Source organism: Phalaenopsis equestris, unplaced genomic scaffold (assembly GCF_001263595.1).
Source record: "Phalaenopsis equestris unplaced genomic scaffold, ASM126359v1 Scaffold000600, whole genome shotgun sequence".
Taxonomy (NCBI): Eukaryota; Viridiplantae; Streptophyta; class Magnoliopsida; order Asparagales; family Orchidaceae; genus Phalaenopsis; species Phalaenopsis equestris.
In genome coordinates, this window is record NW_018165040.1 from 383253 (window position 1) to 397818 (window position 14566).

The 14566-nt window shown below is 31.7% G+C and overlaps 1 protein-coding gene across 1 annotated transcript in view; it reads right to left on the bottom strand.

Moving 5' to 3' along the window:
* Positions 1-4975: 4975 nt before the first annotated feature.
* The window catches only part of LOC110029735 (50S ribosomal protein L3-2, chloroplastic), a 17746-nt gene continuing 8155 nt past the window's right edge, over positions 4976-14566 (bottom strand). Inside the window, exons 3-5 of the mRNA XM_020732156.1 lie at positions 6007-6111; positions 5640-5753; positions 4976-5549 (exon numbers count right to left, since the gene is read on the bottom strand). Of these exons, the coding sequence (XP_020587815.1) occupies positions 5376-5549; positions 5640-5753; positions 6007-6111 (393 nt within the window). The 3' untranslated portion in view covers positions 4976-5375. The remainder of the gene's footprint in view (positions 5550-5639; positions 5754-6006; positions 6112-14566) is intronic.

A 14566-nucleotide genomic window follows, 5' to 3' on the forward strand; every position in this document is an offset into this window, starting at 1 on the left:
TATATATATATATTAGCTTGTTTTTTACTCAAGAACTCATTCCATATGAGAAATATTGGCTCCAAGTCCTAAAAAATAAAAATAAAAATGAAGAAGGGAGATTCTAGGAGAGAATCTATTTTTAAACATGCGAAGGCCTTATCATATAAGAGTTCTAGGTTGACCAAGTTAACTATATTTGATAACCTTATCGGATCACTTTTGATTAGATCTTTTCTCACATGAGATTTCCTCTAATGAGGTTATCTTTAGAATGATATTTATTGTCCCTCCGTAAATCTCTACGCGTAAATTCAAATTTCAAGACACGTCACACTCTCCAATGCTCAAAGAGTGTTACTTTCAAATTTGTCTGTTAGTTATGCCCAAATCTTATTGGCATCAATAAAATAAAAAATTAAAAAAAAAAGAGACGTGAGAAGAAATCTAAGACGGAATGAAAAATCCACGAAGTTTCTCAAACCTAAAAAAGTATATACATAAACGCATGCATGCATGTGTGTGTGTGTGTGTGTGTGTGTGTGTGTGTGTGTGTGTGTGTGTGTGTGTGTGTGTGTGCGTGCGTGCGTGTGTGTGTGGTCAATACCAGCAAAATTTATAGCACCAAACATTGTGTGTGTGTGTGTGTGTGCGCGCGTGTGTGTGGTCAATACCAGCAAAATTTATAGCACCAAACATTGACTTCAAGGTAGGCTTACTTGCATTTGCCTTGAGAGTCTAAAGTGTCTCTTTCCACTTAGTTTCCTACCTATCTCTTTTTTACTTTTGGTATTCTTTAATTGCTGCCTAACTCCATTTGCTCATAAGAATTTCAAAGCTAATGATGCATCCTTCGCCACTAACTATTTAATCATAGTTATATGATTATTAATCATAAAATAAATGTATAATCGAGACATTTTCTTACTTTCATGGAAACAAAATGTTGGAAAATATTTATTTATTTTAAGGGTCTCTTGCAAAATTAGATAAAATATGGGAGTAAATCATCACAAGTGGTTGGTCCACCAATGGAGTCATCAGATTCTAGAACATTCGAGGAAATTGGGAATATGTATTTTAAAAATTGTATTTATCTAGCATTGAATATACGGCTCAATTATAAAGTGAATTTAGTATATTGCACTATTTTATTTTTTCTTTATAAGGAAATTTACATATGTATCACACAATCCTTATGGATTTATATATATAACCAACTCCAATAAATTGATATTTGCATTTGTTATACCACCTTGGTGTTGTGCACCTATGCCAAAAAAATATGCATTTGACTTATAAGAAATTGGTATGTTTTTTATTTTATGTTAATGATTTGAGTTTTAGGAATGTAAATACTAAAAGTTTAGGTGTTAGGCATGTAAATACATAAAAATTGTGCTCTATATATGAAACTTTATAAGTTCAATGCGTTGTAAATCTAAATATCAAACCTATGCAAATACATAAAGTATATGTGGTGTGTATGTAAATTTTCAAAAAAAAATATAATGCTAAATATTAAAACCCACCTGTCTTTTGCTTCATGGCCGACCAAACACAAACCCTAAGACACCAAAGCTAAAGTAGTCATGAGAATGTGGATTCATTCGCAGCACTGAAATTAGCCAAAAATTCTCTCTCTCTCTCTCTCTCTCTCTCTCTCTCTCTCATGTTTAGTAGAATGAGGTTCTTTCAAAAGTTGATTATGACATAGATGGACGAATTGGATTCCACTAACTAAGTTTCTCATATAGTTAATGTCTTGAATTATAAATTGAGGACAAAGGTTTATTTGGAGAGACCATAGAAGAATATCCACTTGTCAACTATCTTAGTCGCATTACGTGGTGGTGCTGGTAAAATATGCTCCTTTCATATGAATTTATTATTCTTTTATTGAAGTTTATTAATACAATCGATTAGGTGATTGAAGATAGGGGAGCGATGCCACCCTAGCAACAACTATAGAAAAAATAGTTGAATGAAGAAGATAACAATAATTAGGTAACTAAATACTTACAAACTACAAAGATTTGTTGATCCATTAACCCAACCATTCATGATGATTTTGTCCTCAAAGTCAATATGAAACATAGAGAATAAGGGAACCAATTTACATATGAGAGAGGAAAGTGATGAGTAGGGTATGATAGTGGTTATTCTAACAAATAGTTAGTGAACACTTAAATGATTGGAATCTAGGGAGTTTTTTTTTGGATATATTATTTATGAGATAAAAATGGTGAAATATCTGATAAATATGTGGAAATGGTGGTAGTAATTCATAGCTAGGGAAACAATATAGTTTGAAGGCATCGATGTGGACAACGAGATCCATTGAGAGGACCATCAAATGCTCTTAATATTGCATGATATTGGACACGATGAGTCTCAAGCAAAGGTAGAAAGAAATGAAGAAATAAATATGATCATACAATGAGGTATGAGCAAAAATTGTGCAAAACAAGAAAAAAAAGAATAGAAACACGCAAATGAATGTAAGGCTCAATGAGAACACTATTTGATGCGACAATAATAGAAAAATGTAGAAAAAATAGTAAAATTAAAAAGATTCAATATAATCAGCTCCCTAGATTCAATATAAAACTTCTTAAATGGAATAAAGAAGAATAGACGGCCAATTTGAGAATGCCCATTATATCATTATATGATTATTCATGAATGTATGGTTAGCTACTTGATATCATCATATGATTATTCATGAATATATGGTTAAGCTATTTTATATCATCATAATTAGGTACATTTAAATAATGATATTCTCATTTTCTTTCGATTAGGTTAAATTCAAAACAAATGATGAAATATTAAAAGTCTAAATTGGTAGGTTTGAGAGAGGAAATCATTGGGAAGATTTTAATAAATTAACTATTTATTATTTATTTATAAAAATTTAAATGTTCAAATGTAAATTTAATTGAAACGACGTTTGATTCAAGATAATAACATGAATCACAAACACATATAATGTATTATCTCTCATCTCTTAGGTTTTGGGCATCCTGTCATAATTAATTTTATACTAAAATTGAGTAAATTTGCAGTTAATTTTGTTATGTATTTCATCTTCCTTAAATTATTTACTTCAATGATCTGAAATAAATTGAGTCTAATTTCTAGCTGATATTTGGGTTTGATTAATTAAACATATATTATGAGCTACAAATTGCCTAATTCACAGTATTATATTAAATTTAGCCTAATCAAAATTATATATACTATTATAATCTAATTATATCTTTGATAATAAACCCAGCTATCCATTTAAATGAAAGATGCTCTGATGGATAATTAATTGCCTTATTGGATTTTTTAAATTAATAAATTTTGTCACTTTTTTCACTAAATAATTAGAACTAATTGGTTAGAAAGCAAAAATTGGTACTAAGTGGAATATGAATAAAGAAAGCAGAGTATTAAGGATATGAAAGATGGCATATAATAATGACAATTAAAAGGATATTTCTTAAACTTATTCTTATAATAATATATTAAAATTCAAGAATTTAATTAAAAAATATTTAAAAAAATAAAGATATCTCTCTCTCTCTCTCTCTTCTTTATCTTAATTAATTTCTCATTAATTCTTCTTTACTTTATTTATCATCTTATTTATAACAATTACTTGCATTGATTTTTTTTTTTTTAATTTCCATTTCCAACAAATGAGTTGGCTTGTGAGTCAATTTTTGAACTCATAGATTTTAGCTCAAAATCATTAATTAATCAATTTCATATTAGGGTCACTTAAGCTCATACGGACTTGTTTATGTGTTTATACCCCTAACTGATGAGCTTATAGTAAAGGAATCGTATATGTTGCTTCTTGATGTTTTAAAATTGAACTCCAATAGCCCTCCATTGAGACTACTTAAGCCTCAATCAAATAAATTTGTAGACAAACAAGGATCATAATTTGTGATGTTCAAATTAAAAATATCATAATAACTATTTAATAAAAAAAATATTATTAATATTATATATTTAACAAAGAAAACTTAATTTAAACAAAAAAAAAACATTGAAATTTAATCTACAAAACAATTATAAAAGATGAAACAAAAATTCCCTCCAACATGCTAATTTTAAATACAAGATAAATTCACAAAAATATTTGCTATAAAACCGAAAATAAAATATAAAAATATTAAGATAAAATTGCACTTTTAAGAAAATTAATACATATCGTATGATTTCACATCATATGAGCACATATTTCATACCATGCGTCACTATTATGCCTTGGACCAGAATATTCTACCCCAAACCTTTCCAGACACAAGCCCGAATACATACAAAATAACGCCATCTACATACTTTTATTTTGAAATGAATGCAATGCAATAATTGATTAATTAATCATTCATTTTAAAATTGGGGTATTTACATATATGTACCAACCAGGCCACCAATTCCCATGCATTTATATATCTGACACCCTAAACTTTACTATTTATATTTATACCAAAATATTACCATGGAATTACAATTTTTTCATGCATAGGTAAGATGGTGTGCATGAAAAAATAAAAATTTACATGTAAGTCATATATAAATGCACAAGCATTGAGTGTCATTTATATAAATCTTCCTTCAAAATAAAGAAATATTTACATAAATACCACACAATTCCTATATATTTACTTACCTAACATATCAATTTTATTTTTTTTACATTTAAACTATTTTCCATCTACTTGAAAAGGTGTGTTTTACTTTTTAAAAATTAAGAATATTAATATTTTTATGTGAAATAGAAAAATAAATAAATAAATTTAAAAAAATATATATTTTTGCTATGACATGAAAGGTTTGAGCATATAAATAAAAAATTTAGATGTTAGATTTATATGTATGTGAATGCAAATAGCTGAAAAATAAATCATAATCACATGTCAATGAAGTCGAATAATAGTATATAGAACATTTCTCAAACAAATGACAGAGACTTCCAAGCTCTGGGGCGGTAGAATTGTTAAGAGCAAAATCATAAAGAACAGAGAATAGGTACATAATGTTACAGAACTGCTTTCCCACAGCAAGCTGCACTGAGCAATCAACATAACCAGAATCTAGCAGAAAATAGCTGCACTAAACTTTGTTGTATTTTCAGAGTAAAACACAACAACAATTAATATTTCAAAAACTGAGAAATTTATTATGGAATATAATCTATCACTATACTCAGGGAAAAACCAAACAAGTCTGCAGAGATTAAACCAGTTTACTGGGCGATGGCAGTGTTCACGCAATTTGCAGGTCGAAAATTTCCAGCTGAACGAGTTCTGATACTCGAAGATGATCACCTGCAGCACTTGTATTCAATTTGAAGTAAGAAGAAGAATTAGCAGAGCTTGATCTTCAGTAATCTGCTAATCTGCAGCCATGAATGGATCCACATCCCCAAGATCAGCAACTAGAGGTTCTAGCTCTAAGGTTTCCTCATCATCTGGGACAAAATAGGTGGGGAAGGGCAGCAATGAGGTTTCTGGTTTCTTGTACACAGCATCTTTGATGAAGACGAAGTTTCCCTCAGCACCAGGAACCTGTACGAGTTCATTCATTATCACTAAAAATTGAAAGTTCTGATGGAAGTTATTGGGTTAAAATGGCAAAATGTGCGGGTATGAACAAACCTGGCCTTTAACCCACATAATATTTCTTGCAGGGTCTATCTTGTAAATCCATACATTCTTTACAGTGCATTGCTTTCCACCCATACGTCCAGCCATTTTTCGTCCCTTGAAAACCTGTTAAGCATAGACGGTATGTGGACAAGACAAAAGTTGGCTTTAAAATCTTTAAAAAGTTAAAAATTATATGGGATTTTGATCCTCAAATTCCTTTGACGAAAAAAGAACCAAGCTATATCATATGACTCATATATCAAACTAAATAGTTCTAAAGACTGTTTGCATACTCATACTAATACAAAGTACATTTGCTCCACATATTTAGTTAAACAAGAAAATAATAGACGTTTATGCAAAAATCGTTTTGTACCTTTCCAGGAGCATCTCTTTGGCCAGTAGAACCTCCTGCTCGGTGCGCCAAAGACGTACCATGTGATGCTGGTCCTCCGCTAAAACCATGTCGTTTCATCACACCCTGAGAATGATTGAAAAACAGTGAAAAGAAGCTCAATGAAATGATATAAAGGGTGAAAGTTGATGGTATCTCCCGTCAGCGAACGGACGGGAGAAAAATAATCGTAATAACTTTCGTGTAAAATTAAAAAAACACTTCCACACACCACAGATCCGAAAATTGAAAATATTAATGTTAACAATAAATGCAGTAAAACCACGAAAACACAAACACCTAAGATATGGATCAAAATAGCAAATGAGCATTTTGAAGCAAGTTCCTTGCACAATTTTATGCTTTTATATGGGATAATTCAAAATAAATAAATAAATAAACCCGATGCCCATTTTGGATACTTGTATGTTGACATAACCACAATAAGAAGAAATAAGAACAAAGAAAGCACAAATACAAATATTTACAGACAAAAATATGAAGATAGATGAGAGAATTTGAATTACATCCCACAATGAATAGGCTACAAATTTGCTGTATAAAAATACTATTTGTTGGCCAACACGAATAAACTTCACATTAGAGTTTAAAATAAGTTTGAACTTTAGAATATATAGCTTAATTTTCATCCCATTAAAACCAAACACCCAAAAAGCGATATCAAAGCCAATGGCTCAATTCGAAGCAATTTCTCTAACAAGATCACACCTTGATTGACTAAAGCCATGACAGCATAATTCAGTCTCCTAAATATCCCCCAGAGATCAAACTAAAAAACATTCACTAATTGAAAGTACTTTTATAGCCTCAGGAATTTTGCACGCGCTCGCTAAGGCATGTCCAAACAAACCAGAGAACTGGCTTAATGAAGAGTTGTGTGAATTCTCTATAAGTGTGCGTGCATACTTCTTTATAGAATATGAAACAAACACTTCTAATGACCATTATTATCATCTATCACTACGTATACTTTATGGGTGAAGGTTCCAAGCAACATCAATGTAACAATTGGCGCTACCAAAATATCAAAAAAAAATCTCCTCTAACAAGAACAATAGGGTGGTTACTTACCTTTTCGTCTTAACATGTACAACTCATAGTTGCTTGACATCCACCTCTATAATCTTATAAGTCTTGATTGCCTAAAGATTGACGATGCTCTCCCCAAACTTCAAGCCAACCTTAATGGCTCCCAACATTTCCCTCTACTTCTCCCACTATTGGTGAAGGAACTCAACTTTGTCATCAAGCTCAAAATAGATGCCAATAGCTTCCCCAGCTGCATATCGCTAGCAAACAAGCTTGGGTTTATGTTATTTATATTTGTGTGTGATCTCAATAGAGCCGGCAATAACAATCTTCTATTTCTTATCCTCCTACAAAGCCATCCAAGCCTTTGATTTAGTAGAACGAATGTAAGCCCCATCACCAACTCACCTTCATATCATTGAGGAGTTGAATTGCAAACAAAATGCATCACATGAATACCGCCCACAAAAATCAATTATAGTCAATCCTATGAAGCCAAACTAAAGGTGAACTTGTAAGAGACAGAAGCCTCTCAAGCAGTTCATTACAAATAACCTAATCAAATCTGGTCAATGCCTTCTTCACTGACCCATTCCGCAAGCCGAAATATCTCTTATTGATGGAGTCAATGATGTTGATGCTCCCCTCCAGTCCCTCTTCATCATTTTTCGTCCTCTTAAATCAACCACTACAACCGACTTAATGTTGATCTTTCCTTTGCCCAAGTGAGAAGATGCACCAGTAAAGATCTTTTCTTCTCCTCCAAAACAGGAGAGAAACAACTGACTTTTACAGCATCAACCTAGGGTGGGTCAGGTCAGACAATATCAAACATCTCTCATTTTCACGCCAGACCTTCACCAGCAATTTGATATCATCCAAGATAGGCAATTTTGATATTCAACATCTAGGACTTTACTTGGGCTAGCAGCAATCAACTAGCCACCTTATATCAGAACATAAAAGTATTGAGATTTCCATTGACTGTTGAAGTTTTTAAGACCATCAATGCCCGTATTCTCCAATCCTTGCAGAGTTACCCATGAAGTGCAGCTATTGATCAATCCATTTACTTTCTAAAATCAAAAAAAGGAAAAGCAACTTCGTCAATGCTTACTTGATCATGATTGAAGACAATTTAATAACACCCATAATGAAATCGGTTGACAAAAAAATAGAGTTGCCCCAATTATATTTTGGATTACAAATTGTGTATGAGCAAGAACAAGTCATCCTTAATTGGTTTGGAACTGCCATCCATCCCTTTATAACAACTGAGAGAACACTTGAAAGCATAAAGAAAGAAGCAAATGAAAAAAAAATTGAAGTTTCCAAACATCGAATGGCACTCTTATCCCACATCCTTTTTATATCTGTTCATAATTGTCGTATCTAGGGGAGCCAAGCACTTGTCAAGCGCAAATCATTCTACCTTCCAAACAAAACAAAAATCATAGTAATCATGTGTTGCGCACATCACATAACATACATCTTTTAGTTCTCTTTCATGGTATTTCTTTTATGTCAACTGACTTACTCTCCTCAATGACCAACTCATATCCTCCAATTGTACTGTCAGGCCTAGTCGGCCCGACCTCCCAAGCAAATCAAATGAGTCCATGGCTTATATCCCTTCCAATCCGGCAACCATCCATTCCAGCAAACCTTGATTGTCTTTACTCTTTCATCTGAACCTAAAAGCTTAGTTTAAGTACTAGCAAATAATTGCTTCATGCTTGCTTGTTTTGAAATTACCCTAAGCTTGAGAATGGTTCAATGCTACAAGATAAATCAATCTGAAGTTGTCCATAAACCCCTTGATTTAGCCCTCATCGAGTCACCCATGCTCCAGAACTACAAGGTACAAATTGAAATGCAAGCACATAACAAAAGAATATTCCATTTAAGTAATAATAAGAGAACTTCAACCTAGAAATCATCTTGATAATTGTTACGAAGTTACCCATGTAGTGAAGCTATTAATCAATCTATCCGTGTGCGCCTCTCCATCCCATGATGTAATGAGGATACAATCATATTAAGATTCATCTAATCACAAAAATCCCACTTCAGATTTGAAGCATGTTAAGAAAAGCATGTGGGTCAACACCACACTTCCTAAGTAGCCAAAACTAACAAAAGTCGAAATACCCAAATGTACACTTCATTCTTCCATAAGGGTTAGACGTCTATTTCCATAACATAAGGAGAGCAAAGAATCCCCTTTAAGAGCTTGACTTGAGTAGTGCAACCATCCAACTATGGGATCATTGTTATGTTTACTCCCCCAAAGTCCGCCTAAATATTCCCTAGTAGTGATACTAGTCACCGATGTTAAAATGGCTTAGAAGTCCACAAAAACATTTCCAACATGGATCACCAACGCCCACCCCCGCTCTATTGACCGATTGATACTTCTAACTCCCTTAGCTATTTTTTTATGACCTAATCAACAAAATATCACTAGTAATCCCATTTGAGTTTGGACACAGAGGGAATCATCTAACGAAGTCCTTTCATAAGGCAAATAGCCTTCAAATCTACCCTCCTCCCCATCACTCTCATGTTGGTCCTCTCCTTCAACTTTTTTCAGCATCCAGCATTATTCTTTTTTTTTTCTTATATCAAAATTATTAAAATAAGAGCATTCATCATTAAAAACTATTAAATAACAAATTATTTAATATGGTCCCAAATTCTTATGAGTTTGAGCATGATGATCTTTTAGTCTTTTAACACCTTTTGTGATAATTTTGCTTAAAAAAATATATTTAAAATACATGCAGCGTTTCTTCATCTTCTTTGTGTCGAATTCAACATGAGTCGCATAATTCCAAGCAATATATTTTTCCTTAATACCAACTTTCATTATTGTAGTAGAAGTCCTACAGCATTAGTGAAGTATTAAAAAGGCAATTTGATTCTAGTTAGTCTACAACAACATATAGATTAAAAAATAAACATTAATATCTGAAAATTAGAATTGAATTCTAAAAGTTACAAAGAGGAAAGAAAATATAAAAGAAAAAGAAAAAAAGTAGTTGCAGCCTAAAACTGAAAATAAAATTAATTCTTCTTAAGAAGAAAGAGAACTAAAAAGGAAGAATGGAAAAAAAAAAAAAAGTAGTCGCAGATTTAAAACGAGACGAGAAATTGAGAAGAAGAAAGGAAACAAAAAGGAAAGAAGGGAAAAAATAGAAGGAATAATGGAGTAAAGAACTGATATAAATGAAGATTGAATTTGTGGCTGGTAATTGAAGATGGAACGTATAGGTTTGATTGGTGGCAAAAGCTCTCACAGAGAAGAGAAAAGGTTTTATAGGTTATAATTTGATTTTTACTGATTTTTATTAGGCTAAAATTTGATTATTTAGAAGCCCAGAAGTCCATAACCTAAAAAATTCTATTAAAAGCCCAATTAAAATATTATAAAAATCACAATAAATTCAAATAGACTCTGCAAATAGATGCCCTTTGAAACCCACGCCTCAGAGGGTTTTGCAATATTAAGATTCAAAAGCCACAAATAGATTTTGAATCTTTTACTAGCAGCTCAAAATCATTAATAATCCTCACCACTGGTACCTTAAAAATAAATTCATTAGGTTATAGCATATATAACAAAAGACTAAGAATACAAATGTACAGAAACCTTTAAAAGGCTTTACAAAGTGATAAAGATCCCTTATTTTGTAATGACATATTATCAAATGATAATAATGAAGAAACGCTAATCAATTCACAACAAAAATAAAAAATAAAAAATAAATCTTAATGTTGATTTTCTCAAGGAGGATAGAAAGCAGGCGTAGTAGATTTAAGCATAAGTCTGTAAGAAATAAACAAAAAAATATCTATAAAAATTTATGTAATTAAAATTATAACAATCAGCATAATTATATTTAAAAATTCAATAAAGATTTTTATCAATTATTATTAATTAAGAAAGAGAAGGAAGATTGAGATTAAGACATAAGAACGACGAATGGGAGAACATGGATATGACTAAGAATTAGGCGAGAGAGAAAGCAAATATCAATGATTCTAATAAAGACCCATGGAGTGATGAAACTAAAGGAAACTTGAACTTAGCAATTCAACTTTTAATGTTGTGTTATATTCTTACTTTGGTGGGAATAGTACGAGTGAGAGAAAGAGAATTAAATTGATCTTATTTTGATTGATAATTTAATATTTTTCATTAATATATAATCTTGTTTTGATGTTTATATAATCCTTCTTATTTCATGGTTTTTATCATGTTACATTTTAATTTTAATAATTCGTTACTTCTTATCATATTAGGAAATTGATATGCTATTTTTTAATGCATTAATATATTAAAATGTTAATATGATATTTCATACGTCATATATTAGAGTTATTATATTATGCCTCAAAATGACCCAAAGCTTTACGTCTAAACTACTGAAAAAAAAATGTCTTAGTACTTAAATGCACATTTTTAAACTTTATATATATATATATATAGAGAGAGAGAGAGAGAGAGACGCACATATGCCATTTTTTATTCTCAAATAAATAAATAGTCTGAATGGCATACAATCATTTAACACAACAAGCTAATGTATTATTTTCAATAAAATACATTATTCTATAACATAGTACTCGGAGATAATGACAATTCATTTAAAAATAATATCACACACACACACATAGATATTTTACATATGTTATTACACATAGAAATATAATAAAAATTCAAATCTAAAATGTTAAGCACGTAGATAATATTTTGATAAAGAGATTTCTCAATAACCTATACAAAAACTAGCTCAAATTGTTTAAGTTGAATGTCAGTGGAGGTGAAGCGGCAATAGGAACAAAAAGAAGATATTATATATATCGAGAACTATGTAAACCATGCTCTTGTAATTGAATAAAGTTTAAAATTATGATGGAGCTGACTTCAAAGAAGTATGCAAAAGGCACTGGAAGAATACAAATTTCTTTGCAGGATAACCAGGAGGTAGAAATGTAGAACTGGGAAAGCTGGGTTATAGAAAGTCTTCTACAAAATCACAACCCGCATATTATTATTGGCCCACATATTATTATTGGTTGAATATAAAACTCCCACCGATCCTCCATTTGCTATAGGGTTTCTTGTGCCAAGTTGGGTTTAAATTATATATATATATATATATATATATATATATCTATGTGTGTGTATGTTTACATGTAATTTAATAACTAGATTTAATTGCATAACTATTTGTATTTAGAATCTTAATTCATGTAGGATCCCTACTCAAGGCTAATTGAGTCGTTGAATATATATATATATATATAAGCCTATAACCAGCCTTGGAATGAAATAAATTTTTAGGAGCACAATACTAAAAGTGAATAAATGAAGTCAGAATGTTAGAAAAATAATCACCCCAACATATCTATCATTTATTTGATACTAGGCTAGGAAAAGAAACAATCGGAGGTTACAAAGATGTATTTTCCATTAAAACAAGCCCTCAAAAGTTTTTCTGGATGTACTTCTACCTAACATTCCCTCTCAACCCTTCATTGTCTGCATACCATAAAGCAAGGCAAACTAATTCCAACACAATTTATGACAGATTTCTTGAAACATCCAAGCTAAAAAAGGTTGCAGATGAGCCAATAGAATACACTTGATCAGTTTTCATGGCTTGGATCAACTTGAGTTCGTTTGTGGTTTTTCAACTAACTACACGAACAAGCTTAAATAAATTTATTAACACTCAATTGATCAATTAACTTGTTCAACTTTTTTATGATGATGAATAATATCATCCAAAACTCGTGAACAAGCTCATTAAAAAGCTTAATTGAGTCTTACTAACATACTCATTTAAAACTCATCTATAAATTTATTTAATATGTGATTATGTAAGAGCTTTTCATAATTTATATATGATTGTTTTTGTTCATGAGCACAAGCTACTTAATTATGCTTGTGTATGCAAAAGTTCATTCATTTAAAAAAAAAAAATTTAAGCACAATAAGTTGCTCATTAATAAACTTGATGAAGCATGTTTAGTTAATTAACAAGCGGTTTGAGGGCTTTGCTCCTTAATATGCTCTACAAGGCCCGTTTACTTAGTTAACAAACTAATCTCAGACCAAGCACAAATAGACAAGTTTAAATGAACAAATTTTGAACACTACTGCAAATACACAACTTGAGCTTTAGCTCAAATATAATTTTGGCTAACAAGCTTAATCTCAAGCAAGCATCTGCTCAACTAAGCTTAATTCATTTGCATCCTAAGCTAAAGTTAAAAATCATTTGTGAAAGAATAAGTTCAAACCAATAATATTCTTGTTCGAACCAATAATATTCTTCTCAAGATTAAACCATAGTGTTGTGAAATCCGCTCCGCCAAACACCTACAACCTCACTGTTGCGAAGAACTCCTTATGGATTGAGTTAGATAGAAAAGATATTTAATAGTATTGTACAAATCTTTTCAGCAAGATTATGATTTCAAATTATTGTAATCTTGCTCCGTCAAGAATGCCAAGAAATAAGAAATGGAATGCAAAATAAAATATCAAATTCCTTCTTGAAACTTCTTTAAAGGCTACGGTTGGGAATGCCAAGAAATTTGCTGCAGTGGCTTATCCTCTTCTCTGTCTGGAAATCCGCCTGCAAGCTTATACAGGAATATTTCTCCTTCCAGAGAGACTTCTCCATGCTTTGCAAGATGTGCAAAGCCCTTCGCTGTTCTCTTCCCTAGGCCTTCGGATCTTGAATACCAAGGGAGACAGAGACAACAACAAGTAATAAACAAGAAAATAAAACAGGAAAGGAAAAGGATGCAACAAAAACACAAGAACACAACCACAAGAAGATTTACCACAAAAAAATTTACGCGGTTCGGTCTTTAGACCTACATCCACGGAGGGAATCGCTACCAAATTTACTAGCACAAAGGAAGAATTACAAGCTCATTACATCGAGGAATCACCAAGATCTCTCTCTACAAGACCTCTCCCTCAATTCTAAAGCCTCTCCACTCCTTCCTCTTCTTGCTGAATCTTCTTCCTCCTCTTGATCTTCTTGATCAGATTTTTCTCTCTTTATGGTGGTCTATACATCCCTTAAGACCCCTCATCTATTTATAGATGGATGAGGCTTCCAAGAGGCAAAAAAAAAATTACAAGTGTGTCATTTTATGTCAAAATTAAGAGCCATGAATAAACAACAACACTCATATATCAAAGATCTCAAAAGGCTACAATCCTCGGAAGACACAGATACATAAAAGACCTCAAAAGGCTATGAGTCTCGGAAGATGCTGGTTCATTTCAAAACCATATAAGACATAAGCTCAGGAAGGCTCAACCTCATAAGGCACGAGCCTTAGAAGATAGATGATTCTTCATAAGAGTGCCTGTGTTGAACTCTCGTGCAACGCTAAGACGATAATTCATTACTTTACCGCCGTAAATTTTCTAGCACACAACAGAGGCACACACACACACAGT